This window comes from Ovis canadensis, chromosome 16 (genome assembly GCF_042477335.2).
Source record: "Ovis canadensis isolate MfBH-ARS-UI-01 breed Bighorn chromosome 16, ARS-UI_OviCan_v2, whole genome shotgun sequence".
In the NCBI taxonomy this organism is placed as follows: Eukaryota; Metazoa; Chordata; class Mammalia; order Artiodactyla; family Bovidae; genus Ovis; species Ovis canadensis.
Window position 1 is genome coordinate 36,536,114 of NC_091260.1, and position 20,741 is coordinate 36,556,854.

The following is a 20,741-nucleotide window of genomic DNA, read 5'->3' on the forward strand; positions in this document are numbered from 1 at the left end:
ACACATGTAGTTCCCTGATCAGAGATCAAACCCCCTGCATTGGGAACATGCAGCCCTTAGCCACTGGATCCTCAGGGAAGTCCCCCATTTACCTTTCTTGAGGGTTATGATAAAGATTTCTAAAGCTTGATAACTAGTTGTTGTTGTTGTTGTTCATTTGCTAAGTTGTGTCTGACTCTTTGGGATCCCATGAACTGTAGTACACCAGGCTTCCCTGTCCTTCACTACGTCCTAGAGTTTGTTTAAATTCATGTCCATTGAGTCGGTGATGCCTTCCAACCATCTGCCTCATCGTCTGTTGCCTCCTTCTGCCTTCAATCTTTCCCAGCATTAGGGTCTTTTCCAATGAGTCGGCTCTTTGCATCAGGTGGCCAAAGTATTGGAGCTTCAACATCAGTCCTTCCAATGAATATTCAGGGTTGATTTCTTTTAGGATTGACTGGTTTGATCTCCTTAGTATTCCTTTCTTAAGTTATAGGAGAGGAATAAGAGCAAGGCTCTTTTTCTCTGGTAATCTGTTTAAAGAGTAGATGAATATTTTGTGTTTTCAGTCACTAGGTAACAAGGTAATGAAGAAAGCAGTTCTAGTGTTCATCTGAAGAATCATAAGTATATATCAAAAATAAGACTTGTATCAATATATATACTTACTGAAGTATTTCATTACATTTCCAGCTTTTGAGGAAATTTTAGTTAAAATGCTGGCCTGGCAATTTTCTTTTCCCCTGCTTTTTTTCTTTTTTAATGGGGAGTAATTAGGCTTTGAAACTAGAAATTTCATTTCTCTTCCAGAAATTCTTTTGGTAGATTTGTGTAAGAAGGAGAGTAATAATTGATGTGACATTGAAGGTTGAAGCCTATAATATCTATAATTTATATTATTACTTATTTATAATTAATATAAATAATTATAACTAAGTATATAATTAAGTATATCTTAGTTATAATTTATAATTAAGACAAATTCTTTTCTTCCAAAAATTAATAATACTCTTACTTTATTGCAGTTAAAGAAATTGAGACAATTTGGGACTTATTTTGGCATTCTGATAAAATGAGTGAAAGGAAGTACTGCTTGGAGAGTGTGCCCTCTTGGGAATTTTTCCCACATTCCTAATCTTACTTTGTAGAATGTCACTTATGGTGTTGTGTTTGAACTGCTTTTTCTAGGTAGAAAGTAGGATGGGGTGGTGGTGGTGGTGTTACTGTTTTATATCAACCTAGAGAAAAACAAAAGAACTGTTATGTTTGTATATACTTACAGGTGCTTCTAGCATTTTAACTTTGTTGAAAGTTCCTGATGTTTATTTATATAACTCTTTTGGCCTCATTCCAGAGCTGATGCTAAAATCAAAACAAACAAAAAAAACCTTACATTTATGTTGATCATTTTGTAGCCATGAAAGAAGAGATTGTTTGTTTTCAGCACAGTCGAATTAAAACAATTTATGGGTCTTTCAAACCCAAAATTTGAAAGCATGAATTGCACTGGAAGAATGTGTAAATTCATTCTTAGCAGCATCTGTATTTAGTTGTACTGTATAGTCCTGAGAATTAATATTCAGGTCAAGTTCTTTGTCCATGTGTCATTAAGGAAGATTTTTACTTGTGGCTAAGTAACTGCCTAGAATTTTAAAATAAAGAACCCATAACCTTCAGCCAGGTGTTTATCAGCATTTACTTTTTTCACCATACCATCCTATCAGTTTAAAAAAAAATAAGCTGAAAAATTGGAACTGTATATATTTATATGTGTATATATGTACTTTTTTCTTTTTGTTTCATTTTCTTTTTTATTTTTTTTGTATGTGTACTTCTGTATTATGTATATTATAAAACACAAAAATAGAAATTTAAAAATTATGTAATGATCTTGATAGAATTAACTTTGAAGAAGTAAAAGTCACTCAATTGTGTCTGACTCTTTGTGACCCCATGAATATACAGTCCATGGAATTCTCCAGGCCAGAATACTGAGTTGGGTAGCCTTTCCCTTCTCCAGGGGATCTTCCCAACCCAGGGATTGAACTCAGGTCTTCTGCACTGCAGGCAGATTCTTTACCAGGTGAGCCACAAGAGAAGCGCAGGATACTGGAGTGGGTAGCTTATCCCTTCTCCAGTGGATCTTCTCGACCCAGGAATCAAACCGGGGTCTCCTGCATTGCAGGCAGATTCTTTACCAACTGAGGCTATCAGGGAATCCCAGTAGAATTAACTTTAAATTTTATTTAACAGTACATTAAAACTTTTATTTTTACTTTATAATATTAACAATAACAATAGAATATGCTTTATTATTTTTGAAAATCTTATAACACCTTGCCACAATACAATCCAAGATAATCTGAAATTCATTTCTGCTCATCCTACAATAATATATGGAAGTTTTTGTTGAAATTTGCCTGGTAAATTTTTATCCTTCTCAATATGACTCAATCATATTTAGTGACTGCTGTGCTAGTTTGTGTATTCTGGTATTCCTTGTTATTAATATTTTTAAAGCCCCCAATACTCCTATTTTTATTGGTTTAATACTGTTAACTTGGAAACAACCAGTAGCATTATTCACCTTTCTTGGTTCTCTCTCCAGTCTACCCTCCCACCTCTCCTCTCCAAAAATAAAATTTAAAAACAATACACTGGTTTAGAGAGAGCCTTCAGGAAATAGCTAATCTCTTTCCTGAGGGGAAGGAGAAATTAACAGAATCATCCTTCTCAGGTTAACTGGAATTAAAATCAAAACTGTTACAAGCCAGTAGCTTCTTTCTTGGCCAGAATGGGGGAGCTACCTCACTGGTTTGAAAGTACATTAGAGGGGAGCTAAATACTTCAGGGGTATCCATTTGGAAGATACTCTGATGAGAAGGATACAAAGGAGAAAGAATCATTAGATATACTCAGATCTAATAATTTGCATTGGAATTATAACTTTATAATGTTTTTATACTGTTTTATGCAAAATATAAATTTTCATGTTTGAAATAAATTGAATGTTTAATGTCACTGACTTTTAGCCATCTTATACTCTGAATACTTTTTAGTGAAGATATTAGTATTAATACCTAGTATTATATAAAATAAATACCTAGATACCGGTGTTGTCATTTGCTTCATTATTACAATTTTTACTTTGATTTTTTTGTGTGGTTAATAACTGTTCAAAGACCATTTACATTCTTTGGAAGTTCTTAAACATTAGAAAAATTTTAATCCATGTCTATAAAATTGCAGTTGAGTTTTATTGGTGACAGACATTATTTTCAACAATAAAATCACGTAATAATGGAAAAATTTTTAAACATCCGTTATCAGAATATTTTCTGTATAATGCGAGTTTTTTAAAAAGCAACTGCTTTTTCAGGGACTTCCCTGACAGACCAGTGGTTAAAACTCCAAGATTTCAATACAGGGTACATAGGTTCGATCCCTGGTCAGGGAACCAGAATCCCAAATGTCACTCAGAATGGCAATAAATTAATTTTCAAAAAGCAACTTCTTTCTCAGTCATTGTTACAATATCTTTACTTTGAAGGGAGGCAGATTAGGTATGTAGGGAGTTATTTTAGTTTTGGATACCTTCTGGGTACCTATGTAGCATACTGTTGACAGCCACAGTCATCATAGAAGAGGTCAACAAATTTGGAACAATTGTCTTGTTACAGAAAAAAGGTAGCTAATTCATACTTAAGTTTAATAAATCTTTAAGATATTTTGCCACAAGATAACCAGCAAATTTCTATATGGTACACAAGAATTTTTGGGTCCCTCTTGATCTCATTAATGAATTTTGAAAGAATATGTTACTTTAAGATCTGGTTTTAAAGTTCTTTTTATCATATGTTATATACAGTATACAGAAAAGTATATGGTACATATGTACAATTTAAAAATTCATAAAGCCCACACCCATCCAACCAACAGCGAGGTCTAGAAATTAGCTGCATGGCAGCTGTTTTGAAGCTATTTGGAAGGTGTGTGTCTTTCACCAAACACATCCCTCTGCCTCCCTATAGGTAGTCACTCTCATGACATTTATGTGATCATCTTCCTGCTTTTCTTTATTATTTATTGTCTATGTATCCCTAAATACTGAATTCAGTTTTACCTGGTTTTGCATCTCATGTAAATGGGATCCTACTGTGTATATTCTTTTGTGACTTTTGTTGAGCATTATAGTTTTCATCCAAGTGGTACATAACTACTTTCATTGCCAGTAGTTTCTAGCATTTTATTCTGTAGGTATCTGCAGTTTATTTATTCATTCTACTTTTGAACATTTGGGATATTTCCACTGTGGGACTTTCGCAAAGAATGACCTTATTGTATGTGTCTCCTGGTATATATGTATGAGAACTCTTCTAGGATATATCCCTGGGGGTAAATTTGATGGGTAGTAGTGAATATGTATATTCAACTTCAGCTTCCCAGGTGGCTCAGAGGTTAAAGCATCTGCCTGTAATGCGGGAGACCTGGGTCTGATCCATGGGTCAGGAAGATCCCCTGGAGAAAGAAATGGCAACCCACTCCAGTATTCTTGCCTGGAGAATCCCATGGACGGAGGATCCTGGTGGGCTACAGTCCACAAGGTCACAAAGAGTCGGACACGACTGAGTGACTTCACGTTCACTTTCACTTTCATATTCAACTTCACTAGATAGTGCCAGACTATTTTCCACAGGGGTTATACCAGCTTCTATTCCCAGCAGAGTTCCCATTGTTCTACCTCCTACCAGTGCTTGATATTGTGAGATTGCTAAATTTTCACCATTCTGATCAACATATTATACTGTGTCATTATATTTTTTCCATGAGATGGAAGTTGGTAAAATGTTATTAATGATAACAAGTTGTGGGATTATAGGTGATTTTTATGTTTTTTATGCTTTTAAAGTATTTTCCTATAGTATTCACACTTATCTCTTCAGCTGCCACTTCATTGCTCTCATTCCTCTTTACAGAAAATTCCTTGCAAGGATTATTTGTACTCACCATACCAAATTTTTCTCTTGAACCCAGTTCATTCAGGATTTTGCTCTAACTACTCCGCCAAAACTGCTCACATGCAGGTTACCAGTGGTCATTTCATAGACTAGTCCTCATCTCATTTGACTTAGCAGTAGTCACAATCATTTGACACAATCATTCTCTAACCCTGAAAAGTCTTTAATTTGCTTGAGGATACCATACTAAATTGATTTTCTTTTAGGTTGCTGCTTCTCATTTTTTATAGCTTTTGATACTTTGATCATTCCCTCCATCATTTCTTCCCCAGGTATTTATTAAAAATTTTTTTTTAACTAAAGAAAAGTTTAAAATGTTATCTTCATGATTTTTTAATTTTTTCTGATTATAAAAGCAATATAGGTTTTGATGATCACACTGTGGTTATATAAGATGTCATCATTGGGGGTTTACCTGCATGAAGTATATATGGGAAATCTTTGTAGTATTTTTTCCAACTTCTATATTTCTAAAGTGATTTCAAAATGCATTTATTCACTGTATTTTATTGGGCTCCTGTGATATGCCAGGTACTGCCTGGGAATAGAGAAGTGACCAAATTGACAAAAATCCCTGCTCTCATGAAGCTTTTATTTATTAGAGGTAATCAGTAGTAAATAAAAAGTACATATTATGCTAGATAGTATAAATGCTAGAGAGAAGATATAAGGCAGAAAAGCAGAGATGGTGTATAAGAAATGACAGGGATGGAGAAGATACGTTGAAATTTTAGCTAGGGTGACAAGGATAACCAAATGTCTCATTGAGAAAGGGGACTTTGAGGAAGGACTTGAAAGAAGTAAAGAAGCAAGCCATGAAAATATTTAGGAGAAAGGCCTTCAGAGCCTTTGTTTAAAGTAATAATGAAGATCCTAAAGTAGATACATGCTTTCGGTGTGTCAGGAATGGTGAGGAGGGTACTGGGGTTAGCGTGGTACACAAATCCTAGAGGTGGGGTGGGAGAGGGGTAGCAGAGAGCAGTTATGATATGTGAATCGGGAGTTCAGGCTGGAGATAATAGTTGGAGTGCCATCAGCATGCACATTACATCTGAAGTTATGGGACTAAATGAGTCCACCAAGAGACTGAGTATAGATAGAGAAGCGAAAATGGATTAAACTCTGGATTACCCTGACATTTAAGGATTAGGGGTTTGAGAAGGAATCAACTAAGAAGACTGAGAATTTGTCCCCTTAGGATTATGTCTATTGGCATGTGAAGTCCTTCAGGTACTAACCCAGGTTTTCCTCATCTCTTACTACTTCTCTTCTTACTACTTGTAGTTTTAAAACATTTATCCTGCTCCCTTTCTGGGGTTTTTCTACATACTTTTCCATTCTTTAAAGCACAATTTTTTTTTCTTTTCCTCATCCTTGATTAACTCCTTGGTATCTTTTCAGATTCACTTCAACAATAGTTTTCTTGTGGTCTGCCAGACATGATTTAGTTTCCCCTTCTATGTACTCTGCGGGCTTCCCTGGTAGCTCAGATGGTAAAGCGTCTCCCTACAATGCGGGAGACCCAGGTTCGATCCCTGGAGAAGGGAATGGCAACCCACTCCAGTACTCCTGCCTGGAAAATCCCATGGACTGAGGAGCCTGGTAGGCTACAGTCCATGGGGTCGCAAAGAGTCAGACACGACTGAGCAACTTCACTTCACTTCACTTCATGTCTATGTACTCTGCACGTACCCAACATCGCACAACCTTTTTGCTCCTATTATTGCTCATAATCACTTTCTCTCTTTTTTTATTTTTCCTCTCTGAACTGAAATTGCTTACTTACCTATCTTCTCCAGTAGACTATGATCCTATGATCCTTGATGCTCTATGTCCTATTGATCATTTAACACAGTGCTTAATACTTTGTTGGCTCTTAAACAATATTTCATAAACTAGAGAACCAATAAAGTAATTAACCCTAATAAAAAGAGAAGAGCTTATATAGGCTCAACCTTTGGAGATGTTTTGCCAAAAATTTTACTTTCCTTTTAGGTTCAAAGGATTTGTTAACAAAGAAACCACTCATCACACCCAATTTCAATAGTTAATAGGGGATTATTTGACTTAATTTCAACATACAGTCATTAAAAGAAGAGAAATAGAAACAGTAGAGAAAAGTAGAAGCATATACAGCACCAAATTAGGCCAACCAACCTCCAGACTTAAACAGTGCTGGGAAGTCCCTCATTAACAGTAATCTGGAGTCCCAGTTGGGAAAAGGTCCCAGGCAGTGCATCCAACCACAAGTGAGACTTCAGATTGCAGTTTCAAGGGCTCCACTTATAATTCCAGACACAAAAATGCAGCTTTGACTTTTTTTAACTTTTACAATGCTGTTTGTTTCACCTCGGGAGTCACAGAATTTTTCTAGACCCCAGGGTGTTGGCCAGACCTCCAGGGGCTCAAGAATTTCGAAACCCCCTCTCTTATCTAAAGTGCTGCCTGACTTGCTGTGCTTGCAGGCAGGCATGGAATCCGGGCAGTACCCAGGCAGGTCAGAAGCAGGTCAGAGGCCTGCTCTCCTGCTTCTGAAGTCTGAACAAGACTTCCTCCATTTTAATTTCCCTAATAGGAGACATTGAGTAAAGTTGGAGCATAGGGCAGAGTTTTTGTGAAAGAGAATGTTTTTTAGGCATCAGGGGACGCAAGAAATGTGTCTGCAAGCCAGAAATTACCAATATTTTTCTTGTAGCAGTAAATATCTAGGCACAATGGCTTGATTAACTTCTTTTCTGTCTTCTTTATGCAAAGCTGCCCAGCAGACACAGTGTTTTACCAGACAGGTAGAAACAAGTACAGTGGGTTCATTATTTTGAATGTTTATTTGCATGGGATTTTTGTGAATACTTGATTCTCTTTTCATTTTCTAACAGTTCCAATTTGGTAAGTGTTTGAGAGTTTCATCTTCCATAGAGATGTGAATAATGAAATAGTTTTAAATCAAGAGTCTTCATTTTGAGAATGAACTTTCTTAAGAGTCATGGAATTGTTAGTAAATTTCAGAGAAGCGTAACTGGTCAGTAGAAGGGTGGAGACAGATTTAAAAGCCAAAAATTTTTAAGGAATTTAAGGAGTGGAACCTAGAAAAGGTGTTAGGTAGAAATAAGGTTTCTTTGTTTATAAGTGTATTAAATGAAAATACAAGGTTTTGAGTCACATTTTTAAAATTTTGCTGAATGTTAAAAGCATTTTTTTTTCTGTAGCATGACCATAAATATTTTTAAGGTGAGATAAACATAACTTGTGCATGAAATATTATAATTTATTTCCAGTGTGACACAGTTGAGCTGTATTTCAAATGAGAAGTACCATTGATAGGGAGCATTCATGTGAAACTGTGTTCAAAAGAAAAAGTTTCAAAAAATGTTTTATTCTGAATATTCTCTGTATAGTTTCAATTTTAAAAGTGTTTTCAAATCCAACAAAAGTTCAATTTAGAAATATAATTCATATTTTTTACTTTCTCAGATGAAGCTTTAGCATATGTTTCTAATAATTCAGTTAAAATATGCTGAGTTGTATATTTTTAAAGAGAATCTGCATTGAAAAGATTCCAAAATATTTGTTTGAACAGGCACTCAGCATCTTGATGAAAACTGTTAAAAAAGAAAAACTTTCAGAGTCATTCTGCTCTCTGAGTACCCAAGCCAACTAAACTGGTACAGTTAACACTTCTGTAAGAGGCCAGGAGGCAAGAAATTGGAACACTTCCTGGACTACTTTTCAACAGGCCTTCGAGCCAACTTAGTGCTTGATATTCAATATTAATACCGTTGAATTTTCAGAGTAACAAGCTACGAGTAGAACATCCTTATCTCTATCAATGTCATACTTATTAATCTCTGTTAGTTATCATTGATTAGCTTAAAGCTCTGCTTTGTATTGGCATTAAAGCTGTAGTTTGTTTTTTAATTTTGTGGGATATCATTCTTACAAAACAAGAAAGGAATGTCCTATAGAATGTGACCTCTCACTGTCTCCCAGACATATATGTTTTTATATTGCTTTTTTTAATGCTACTGAGTGCTACAGTAGAGATGCAAATTATTTAGAACACCTAATGCCTTCAAAAGAGTGGTAATTATCTCAGGCTACCAAATTTATAAGTAGGGATAGTTTATTTGGCCTGTGACTCCTTTGTGTATCCCCTTGAGATTTACTGACATCACTGATTTCATTTAGCAAATATATGCTTACTATAGATAATATATCATATTGATCTCTATATCTACTTATTTGCTCTAGGAAATGCTCTTAGATGTTTTTTGAATTGAACTAGAAAGTACCCACCATATTTAGGTGCTATGGTGGAGAGTAAATAATAAACAAAAAATTCAAAGATACTGTACACTAACTAGAGCTGCTAAGTCGATTCAGTCGTGTCCGACTCTGTGCGACCCCATAGACGGCAGCCCACCAGGCTCGCTCGTCCCTGGGATTCTCCAGGCAAGAACACTGGAGTGGGTTGCCATTTCCTTCTCCAATGCATGAAAGTGAAAAGTGAAAGTGAAGTCGCTCAATTGTGTCGGACTCTTAGCGACCCCATGGACTGCAGCCTACCAGGCTCCTCTGTCCATGGGATTTTCCAGGCAAGAGTACTGGAGTGGGGTGCCATTGCCTTCTCCGATGCTAACTAGAGAGACTAGGCTAAATTTAACTTCTCTAATATTACAGAGTTATTTGGAAAAACTGCATAAGCTAAAATTCCAGTCACTTGATTTTTCAAGTGCTTCCCGCAAGATTAGATTAACAGTGTCTCCAAAAATGGTTACCATACTTTAAGAAATTTTAAGCTTATTTCAGAACTATAAATGTAGAAGACTTATACCAGGAGCCAGTGTTAAATCTCTTGGCTTTTTTTTTCCCCTTTATTATTTTGGATCTGTGTACAATCTGAAATAGCAAATTATATACAGTTTGGGAGACAGTTCATTTGTAACTTCAAGGGATCTGAGGAATACAGTCATTCCATGCACCCCTGCAGATCTTGCCATTTAAAGTAGTTTATTGCTGGAAAGAAAGCAAATGGAGGGAGTTTCAGTAAGGAACTGAATGGGTTAATGACTGAACCTGGTGATTGAAAACCAGAATCTATGGTTGATTGGGACACAGTTATGAGGAGAAAGCATTGCATATAAATAGTAATGTAATGGTATGTTACTGATATCTAAGAAAAGTAGAATGAGACAAAATAGTGTCTTGATGTTCCATTTGATAGCACTTTGGATAAGTTTCATACGAGAGATGGTTGAGATCACTAATCCTTAGTACATGAACCAAGAAATAGGAATTGTGTTTATCATAGGAAGTAATTTTGGCCCATAAAGGAGTAGAGACTCTTTAATAGAGGAATGTTTTTGTCTGTAATCTCTCTGATTCAATGCCAAACGTTTTTCAGAGAATATTCAAAGCTGTGCCTAAGTTTCATTGTTGAAAACTGACAGCTGCTATATTTCTTTTTGATAAGTGATTGAAGCTCTTTCTGTTATGTCTCCTCTGTTGCTAAATTCCTTAAGTTTAAAAAGTGTGTTTAAAGTAAGAACTTTGTGAAACAAAGCTTTATTCTGTAGATTGGATAATACTTCTTTTGTGACATTTTCTTTTCCCACCAAAAGTGAGAAGTGAATGCCTTGCCTTGGTACATCCCATTTCTAATGGAGGACAAGAAGTCATTTTCTTCAATGGCTGACTTCCAGAATTTCTGCCTGAACGTTCTTTGTCAAGTGTATATTCCCTTCTCTAGGCCCTTCTATATAGAGCCCACAAACATCGTCAATGTGAATGATGTCATTCAGAGGGTTAGCGACCATGCCTCTGCCATGAACAAGAGAATTCATTACTACAGCCGACTCACCGCTCCTGCAGACAGGGCACTGGTAAGGGGCAAAGCATTGCTAATTGTCTAAGGTTAAGTTAAAATGAGCAGTGAACATAAGTCAGGGCAACTCCCAGTGGTTGGACTTTTTGCTGGCCATATTCCAAGGATGGCATCATGGAAAGTCAAAGATACTAATTAATACATCTTATATCTCAGACTAGTTCATTCTTATTAGCCTGGCATAGAGAAATTTGAAACAATCTCTTTATGTTTACAACAGCCTAGAGATTTGTTAGATTGAATTCTGCTAATCCATAATCCTAAAATCTTTGAGAAGGAGGAACTGTTGAAGTAGTTTAGGTCATTGATTAATAAAATAAATAATAAGTTGTGCTTAGTCTATTCAATTTTTAAGTTTGTAGCTATAAGGGGGAAATGTTTTGAGAAATTTTCTACAGGAATGAGAAACTGAAATTTATACATATATTTTATAAATATAATATATATATTATAGATTAAAAACAAGAGTCAAAGAGCAGATATTAAAGATTTTAAGCTTTGCAGTCCACCTACTATTGCATAGTATTTTCTGCTTTTGTTTTTGAATCATTTAAAATGTAAAAACTGCCCATAGGAAGAGACTGTAAAAAATCAGATTGAAGGCTAGATCTTCTTATTAAATCTGTATTATTATCTTAGGTTCAAAACTATATAAGTAATTTCATGCTTGTAAGAATTACCACATATGAGATGTTCAGAAATTTGAAAGTTTAAAGAAGAATGAAACATTCTCAGAAAAAAAATGATTGTTATAGGTGATAATAAAAAGGAGAAGGGAATTGAACATTCTAGATGTTTACAAGGGGCAAGGACTGAGCTAGTCACTTGAGCACAGATATCTCATATTAGGCCTTGTGAATTCCTAAGATATCCTTTTGCGTAGTCAAAGTAGGGACTTTCAAAATATTCTGGGTGGGATCATTTGTTTCCTCCAATGTTTTTACTTTTTCTTACTCTAGGTCTTTACGTTAGTAGTTATGGTAAAGTCTTAGTGCCATATCAGAATTATCTAAGCCCTCTGGGGAGTAGAAGTGATCCAGTATCTCCAGGTCTAGTCCAGACCTCCTAGAGGCTGTATTCTCAGAAGCAAACTTCAGAGATACCAGCTAAGCCAGTCTAAGTCTGAGTGTATGTTGTTTGCCTGGAAATTGTCAGCACTGTACACCAAGTTGAATCCCTTTTAACTGACAATGAGATGAGTCTAGTTAATCAAAGTATATAAACAGTGATCTAAAATTAATATGATATGACCATTTTTAATGATTTTGTGTATACATCCATGCTCATTTTCTGAGAATCCCAAAATTATTTTTCTCAAAAGATTTTTAAAGGAAGAGAAATATGAAACCACAGGTGTCAGGTCTTTACAGAGTTATAACTTTTTATTTATGAAAATTTCCCCACTTACCTGAATATTTTTATTCTGAATTGGTGAAGGATAGTAAATCATTTGACTGCCAACATCTCCGAGATGCTTGCTGATAAATATGTGGCCTGCACAGGCCAGCATCACTGAGAGCATGTTAAAAAGGCAGACACTCAGCCTTAGTCCAGATCTACTGAATCAAAATCTGTATTTTAACAAATTTTCCGTGTGAATCACAAAAATATTCAAGTTTGAAAAGCACTGTCCTAGGCCCACTGACAGAGTGTGGGATCCAGTCTCCCAGTTTTTCTATATCTCCTAATAATTTCTTATCCTCTAGCTTTTTAATCCTATCCCTGATAACTTTAGATTTTCACTTTTTCTGAACTTGCTCTGGTAGATACCATAGTTTATCTCCTGCCTGATACAGACATGGTCCTGCCCCTTTTTTCTTTTACTCCATAATAGAAGACAGCAGAGCTCAGAGCCTAGAGGACTGAGGGTAAAGAGAAGGCAGCAGACCTATTTCTATATATGCTTTCGTAATATATTATAGAAATAATTGTTTACAAAGCCATAGGCATGGCATTCAAGACATTCTTTTCCCACAAGGCACCAAAAATTGTATGCATAAAAAGAGAAGGATTTGATATTCTTTCTTTTTGCACCAGTTCGTATCCTGTCTACCTACTGAAGCCTAATATTCCCCACTTTCTTGAGGTCTTTCCCAACTATTCCAGTCCCCATTATTGTTGTTATTATTGTTGTCATTTCTGTGTTCCAGAATTGAACACTTAATTTTTATTCTTATAGCCTTATATAATTGTTTTATATGTTTTCTAACTGAAATTTAAACTTCTTTAAGTTAGGAGCCATATATTATTTTTTCTTGAACGCTAAACCTAGCATTGTACCTAGCACAAAGTTGTAGATTTATGTAGTAAGTACTGATACAAAAGATTCTTGCTTTATACCAGTCAGTTCTTATGTCTTTAATATTATATATAAGGACTACATATTCTCAAAGGACAATTCTCAGTGAGTTGGTCAGAATTCCATCAGGAAACCGTATTTCTTTTAACTCCCAGAATAGCGAGGTATAAAGAAATGTGTTGGGGTCAAGTGGGAGCTATGTGTATGAGAAATATATACATATTTAATCGTTCTTTTCCTGTGTGTTTTCAACCTCTCTCTATTGGTTCCATCCCTACTGTTTACATCTCCTGTCTTTAAGAATCTTTGTCTTGCCTTTTCTTTAAGCCACTTTGAGTTCAGTTCAGTCACTCAGTCGTGTCCAACTCTTTGCAACCCCATGAATCGCAGCACGCCAGGCCTCCCTGTCCATCACCAACTCCCGGAGTTCACTCAGACTCACCTCCATCGAGTCCGTGATGCCATCCAGCCATCTCATCCTCTGTCGTCCCCTTCTCCTCCTGCCCCCAATCCCTCCCAGCATCAGAGTCTTTTCCAATGAGTCAACCCTTAACATGAGGTGGCCACTTTAGCTTACCTTTTTCTTCTACTACCAAAGCGTTTAAAAGAATAGTCTATGTTTTTTATTCTTTTCTTTCCCTTCTTTTGACTCCTCAATTTCTTATAGTTTGAGTTCCCAACCTACCTCTTCTCTAAAACCACATTCACATAGGAATTCAATGACCACTTGAATCTTAAAATTCTCCTCACTTAAAGCCCAATCCCTTCCATCCAGAATTACCTAATTTCAGTCTTTGTAGCTCTTCTTCCTCCTGTCTCTTAAAAGTAAAGAGAAAAATACTTTGACGATTGCATATTCTAAGAATTCATTCTCATTTGAGATGAACAGTTTATTATCTATAGTATATAAACTCTTACTGCTTTAGATCTTACTATATTTAAAAAGTAATTTTTATGTTTTAATCAGGTACACAGTGTTTATTTGTTCCTGATAGTTGGAAATGTGTCTATAGTCAGGTACTTTATTGTTTAGGAAATATCCTGTGTTGAACATTTACTGGTTCTAACATTTCTTTACTTTTTTTTTTAACCAGATTGCCCCAGATCATGTAGTTCCAGCTCCAGAAGAGTGCTATGTCTATAGCCCATTGGGTTCTGCTTATAAACTTCAATGTTACACTGAAGGATATGGTAAAAATACCAGTTTAGTAACCATGTGAGTTAAACTACTTTTTGGAGCATAACTTAAATTATGTGTAAATAAAAATTACTGATTATTTTAATTTTTGTCTTAATTAAAATATTTGAAGAGTCAAACTTTATGTTTTACTACTATTACTCTGCTTTCAGTTTTATGATTTGGAATACCATGCTGGGAACATCTATACTAAGTATTCCTTGGGGCATAAAACAGGTAATATAATTTTCAGCACACTTTGTATTAGAATTTTTTTCTCTTTGTATTGTAAGTTTTATAAGTTTAAATAAATCTACATAAAATTATTAAAGAAATAGATTATTATATTTAGTTTTACATTAGCTGTCAGATTTTTATGATAATTGTTTAGGGTAACTTAATATGGTTGCATATTAATTTATTCTGACATGATATATGTTGTTCTATATTTTTATTTTTTTAAACAGGCTGGGTTTACTACTGGAATGTGTGTCATCATGCTGATGGGCCTTCTAACACTTTATTGCTGCTACAGAGTAGTGAAATCAAGATCTATGATATGTAAGAATTTACCATTGTAAAAATAAATGAATGATGTGGATATTAATAAGAATTGATGTTGAGGTGGATCACTGATGTGTGATAACACACATTTCACAAGTGTGTTAACTATTTTCATTCATAGCATTTGGCAGAACTGATATGGTAATAAATTTAGTGGCTTCCTTTGAAATTCTGAGAGGCTTGTTCTATGCAGAATGCATTTACTTTGGTGCTAATTTCCTCAGAAGAATAATTTAAAAAGTCAGATTTTTAAAATAAGATCTTTGCCAGAACTAAATTGAGAATTTTATGATTCTTATCAGTTAATTGTGACTCGTTTTGACCTATCCCTACCAAAAGATCTAGATATTCGCATCTCCTAAAAGTGAAAATTGTAAATATGAAAATGTGAGCAATGAGTCCTTTATAATCAATTCTCAAAGTTGCACCAGCATGTCCACTCATTTCTATAAATTCTAGATCAGGGATATACCTTTTTGGATTGTTTTAAAGTAGTGTAGGACCTAAATAGATGTACATTATTTCAGTCAGTCTCAGCGAATGAGAATCAACAAATCAGGCTGTGCCTCCAGTTTTTTGGTCTCTACTAAGCAGTGGTATGTTTTTCTTAATTGTATTATTTCCTCATATCCCTTCCCCATTTATCCACAAGCCCCTTGGTGCTCTTATAGATTTCCTAAATTCTTTATATGAAGTAGGCAGTTAACCCTTTATTGTGTCTTGTCAGTTTCTCTCGTATTCAGTATTTGAAATGGCTTTTGTATCATATTAGTTTGTTTATATCTGGCTGTCTTTTCCATTGTAGTTTCTATTTCTTCAGTTGATAGAAAAGGACAGTCTTTCAGTTTCTATTTTTATATTGTCATCTAAATTTTCAGTTATTTTTAAAGTTCTTTAACTTAATTTTCTGAAATTTTTAATTGAAGTATAGTCAATATATAATATTAAATGTACCAGTGTACAATACAGTGATTCACAATTTTTAAAGATTATATTCCATTTATAGTTATTATAAAATGTTTTCCATATTCCTCATGTTATACAGTAGATCCTTGTAGCTTATTTTATACATAATAGTTCATTCCTCTTAATCCTTCACTCCTCTATTGCCCTTCCCCACTTCCCTCATTGTCTGAAATTTTAATTGGCGTGTTATATAAATTATGACTCAATAAAACATTTCTCTATATTATTATTAAGTATGCCAAATATTGGATATTGTCTTCTATCCCATATTGATGATTTTTTTCTAGCCTTGGTTTATCACTTGCTGTTATTAGTTACCTTAATCTACTTCTCAGAATCTACCTACAATGCAGAAGATCTGGGTTCATTTCCTGGGTTGGGAAGATCCCCGGAGAAGGAAATTGGCAACCCACTCCAGTGTTCTTGGCCGGAGAATCCCATGGACTGTAGCCTGCCAGGCTCCTCTGTCCAAGGGGTTGCAGGAGTCAGACACGACTTAGTGACTAAACCACTGCCACCACCACATCTCAGATTATCTGTACTATTTCATTGGCCTGCACTTCTTCTTATATGTTTGTTCTAAAATTTTTTGTTTTGTTTTTGTTTTTTTTAATGACATAGTTGATTTACAATGTTGTGATAATCTGCCGTATCTAATGTTTTAATTACTGTTATTTCATAAGATGGTCTAATGCCTGGTGGTGAAATACCCATAATCTTTTGCTAAATATTTTGAATCAATTTAGAGAATATACATTATGAATATGGAATATATAATTGACATCTAATTTTATTTTCCCCTTTTATATTTTATCTAGCATCAGTGGATACCACTACCTGGGAATATCCAGATGTCTGCAGATATTATTTTGGCTCCTTTGGGCAGTGGTCAAGTCTTCTTTTCTCCTTGGTATCTCTCATTGGAGCAATGATAGTGTATTGGGTGCTTATGTCTAATTTTCTTTTTAATACTGGAAAATTTATTTTTAGTAAGTATCCATATCATATGCTTTAGCATAATTATTTTCAAATATAATAACTACTATACTGTTTTGGTTTCAGTCTTAAATTCTGGACTTGGAATTAATGAAGTAAAAAGTAATATTTATGATTCTAGGAGATATACTTGATTCAGTTTGTTTTCTATAGTTTCTATGTTGATCACAAATAGAAAATGTATGTTAATTTCCCAAACCTTATTTTTGGGTGAATATATTCCTTCAAATTCTCTAATTAACATAAAATATTTCTAAGTTCCAAAAGATGTTTTAAGCATTGTTTGCATCTCCTAGGAATAAATTTTTTCCTGCTTAAGTAATGGTATCCATTTAGAAAACATGATCTCAACCTATACTCACTCTCCACCTCAACTAATATAGTTATTATATATAATAGTATATATAATATTATTATTATATCATAAATACTGTTTTCTTTTTTATATGGAATTTGCATTCATTAAAATATACACATCTTGGCCATATAATTTTGACAAATGGATACATCCATGTAACTCACAACCTCCTTCATGAAACATTTCCATCTTCCCAGAAAGTAGTGATGTAGTTTTTAATTATAAAAAAATTCAGATTATTTGTTGCCATTATAAGAGAACCTAGTTCATTTTTTAATATTTACCTTGAATCTCACAAATGTGTTGAATTCTTATTGCTTATAATTTTGTAAATTCACTTGGATTTTCTATTTAGATGGTTATGTCATTCATGAATATGAAAACTTCTTCCTCTCTAGTTATTATTTTTTGAATGATTCATATATATATGCATACATCTATATTTAGTATACACATTCAAACATATATAGGACTTTCCAGGTGACACTGGTAAAGAACCTATCTGCCAATGCAGGAGACATAAGAGATGTGGGTTCGATCCGTGGGTCAGGAAAATACCCTGGAGTAGGGCATGGTACCCCTCCAGTACTTTTGCTTGGACAATGACCATGGACAGTGAAAGCTGGCGGCCTACAGTCCATTATGTTGCAAAAGAGGCACACATGACTTCACTTCAGTCACTCAGTCATGTCCGACTTTGCAACCCCATGGACTGCAGCACACTAGGCCTCCCAGTCCATCACCAAGACCCAGAGTTTACTCAAACTCATGTCCATTGAGTCAGTGATGCCATCCAACCATCTCATCCTCTGTTGTCCCCTTCTCCTCCTGCCTTCAATCTTTCCCAGCATCAAAGTCTTTTCAAATGAGTCAGTTCTTGGCATCAGGTGGCCAGAGTATTAGAGTTTCAGCTTCAACATCAGTCCTTCCAATGAACACTCAGGACTGATCTGCTTTAGGATGGACTGGTTTGATCTCCTTGCAGTCCGAGAGACTCTCAAGAGTCTTTTCCAACACCACAGGTCAAAGCATCAGTTTTCTTTGGCTCTAAGCTTTCTGTATAGTCCAACTCTCACATCCATACATGACTACTGGAGAACCCATAATCTTGACTAGATGGACCTTTGTTGGCAAAATAATGTCTCTGCTTTTTAATATGCTGTCTAGGTTGGTCATGGCTTTCCTTCCAAGGAGTAAGCATCTTTTAATTTCATGGCTGCAATCACCATCTGCAGTGATTTTGGAGCCCCCAAAAATAAGGTCAGCCACTGTTTCCCCATCTATTTGCCATGAAATGCTGGGATCGGATGCCATGATCTTAGTTTTCTGAATGTTGACCTTTAAGCCAACTTTTTCACCCTCCTCTTATCACTTTCATCAAGAGACTCTTTAGTTCTTCACTTTCTGCCATAAGGGTGGTGTCATCTGCATATTTAAGGTTATTGATATTTCTCCTGGCAATCTTGATTCCAGCTTATGCTTCATCCAGCCCAGTATTTCTCATGATGTACTTGGCATAGAAGTTAAATAAGCAGGGTGACAATATACAGCCTTGACGTACTCCTTTTCCTATTTGGAACCAGTCTGTTGTTCTGTGTCCAGTTTTAACTGTTGCTTCCTGACCTGCATACAGATTTCTCCAGAGGCAGGTCAGGTGGTCTGGTATTCCTATCTCTTGAAGAACTTTCCACAGTTTATTGTGATCCACACAGTCAAAGGTTTTGCATTGTTAATAAAGCAGAAATAGATATTTTTCTGGAACTCTCTTGCTTTTTCCATGGTCCAGCGGATGTTAGCAATTTGATTTCTGGTTCCTCTGCCTTTTCTAAAACCAGCTTGAACATCTGGAAGTTCACGGTTCACATATTGCTGAAGCTTGGCTTGGAGAATTTTGAGCATTACTTTGCTAGCATGTGAGATGAGTGCAATTGTGCAGTAGTTTGAACATTCTTTTGCATTGCCTTTCTTTGGGATTGGAATGAAAACTGACCTTTTCTAGTCCTGTGGCCACTGCTGAGTTTTCCAAATTTGCTGGCATATTGAGTGTAGCACTTTCACAGTATCATCCGTTAGGATTTGAAATAACTCAACTGGAATTCGATCATCTCCACTAGCTTTGTTCGTAGTGATGCTTTCTAAGGCCCATTTGACTTCACATTCCAGGATGTCTGGCTCTAGGTGAGTGATCACACCATCATGATTATCTGGGTCATGAAGATCTTTTTTGTACAGTTCTTCCATATATTCTTGCCACCTCTTCTTAATATCTTCTGCTTGTGTTAGGTCCATACCATTTCTGTCCTTTATTGAGCCCATCTTTGCATGAATTGTTCCCTTGGTATCTCTAATTTTCTTGAAGAGATCTCTAGTCTTTCCCATTCTATTGTGTTTTTTTTTTCTATTTCTTTGCATTGAACACTGATGAAGGCTTTCTTATCACTCCTTGCTATTCTTTGGAACTCTGCATTCAGATGCTTCTATCTTTCCTTTTCTCCTTTGCTTTTCGCTTCTCTTCTTTTCATGGCTATTTGTAAGGCCTCCTCAGCTAACCATTTTGCTTTTTTGCATTTCTTTTTCTTGGGATGGTCTTGATCCCTGTCTCCTGTACAATGTCACAAACCTCCGTTCATAGTTCATCAGGCAGACTGTCTATCAGATCCGAGAACCCTATCAGATCTAGTCCCTTAAATCTATTTCTCACTTCCACTATATAATTGTAAGGAATTTGATTTAGGTCATACCTGAATGGTCTAGTGGTTTTCCCTACTTTAAGTCTGAATTTGGCAATAAGGAGTTCATGATCTGAGCCATGGTCAGTTCCCAGTCTTGTTTTTGCCGACTGTATAGAGCGTCTCCATGTTTGGCTGCAGATAATATCTGATTTCAGTATTGGCCATCTGGTGATGTCCACATGTAGAGTCTTCTTGTGTTGTTGGAAGAGGGTGTTTGCTATGACCAGTGTGTTCTCTTAGCAAAATTCTATCATCCTTTGCCCTTCTTCATTTTGTACTCCAAGGCCAAATTTGCCTGTTACTCCAGGTGTTTCTTGACTTCCTTGGCAACGAAATAACAACAGATGACCATAACTGGCTTAAAATAAGAGAAATGTATTCTCTCACAGTCCTAGAAACTAGAAGTCTGAAATCAAGGTGTCTGTAGGGCCTTTGAAGCCTTTAGGGAAGAACCCTTCCTTTTTCTTCCTAGTTTCTGATGATCAACTGGTACCAGTCCTTGGCATTCCTTGACTTTAGTAATATTTCTCCAGCTTCACCCTCTGCCTTCACATGGCCATCTTCCCCCAGTGTCTCTATGTCCAAAAATCTCCTGTTCTTGTTAAAGACACCCATCATTGAATTTAGGGTGTACCCTAATCCAGTACAACCTAACCTTAGCTTGATTATGTCTGCACAGACTCTGTTTCCAAATAAGGTCCATTCTATGTTTCCTGGTGGACATGGATTTGGGAGAATTCTATTCAACCTAGTATACTTGGTGTCAGC

The 20,741-nt window shown here is 35.6% G+C and overlaps 1 protein-coding gene across 6 annotated transcripts in view; it reads left to right on the plus strand.

Moving 5' to 3' along the window:
• SLC38A9 (solute carrier family 38 member 9) overlaps positions 1–20,741 on the plus strand; it is a 95,981-nt gene that overhangs the window by 29,938 nt on the left and 45,302 nt on the right. For 3 of the 6 annotated variants that reach the window (XM_069556520.1, XM_069556519.1, XM_069556521.1), the window contains exons 3-7: positions 10,619–10,879; positions 14,275–14,396; positions 14,531–14,594; positions 14,825–14,918; positions 16,706–16,876. In XM_069556520.1, the coding sequence (XP_069412621.1) occupies positions 10,658–10,879; positions 14,275–14,396; positions 14,531–14,594; positions 14,825–14,918; positions 16,706–16,876 (673 nt within the window). In that variant the 5' untranslated portion in view covers positions 10,619–10,657. The remainder of the gene's footprint in view (positions 1–10,618; positions 10,880–14,274; positions 14,397–14,530; positions 14,595–14,824; positions 14,919–16,705; positions 16,877–20,741) is intronic. The other 3 variants (XM_069556517.1, XM_069556518.1, XM_069556516.1) reach the window with 1 other exon arrangement.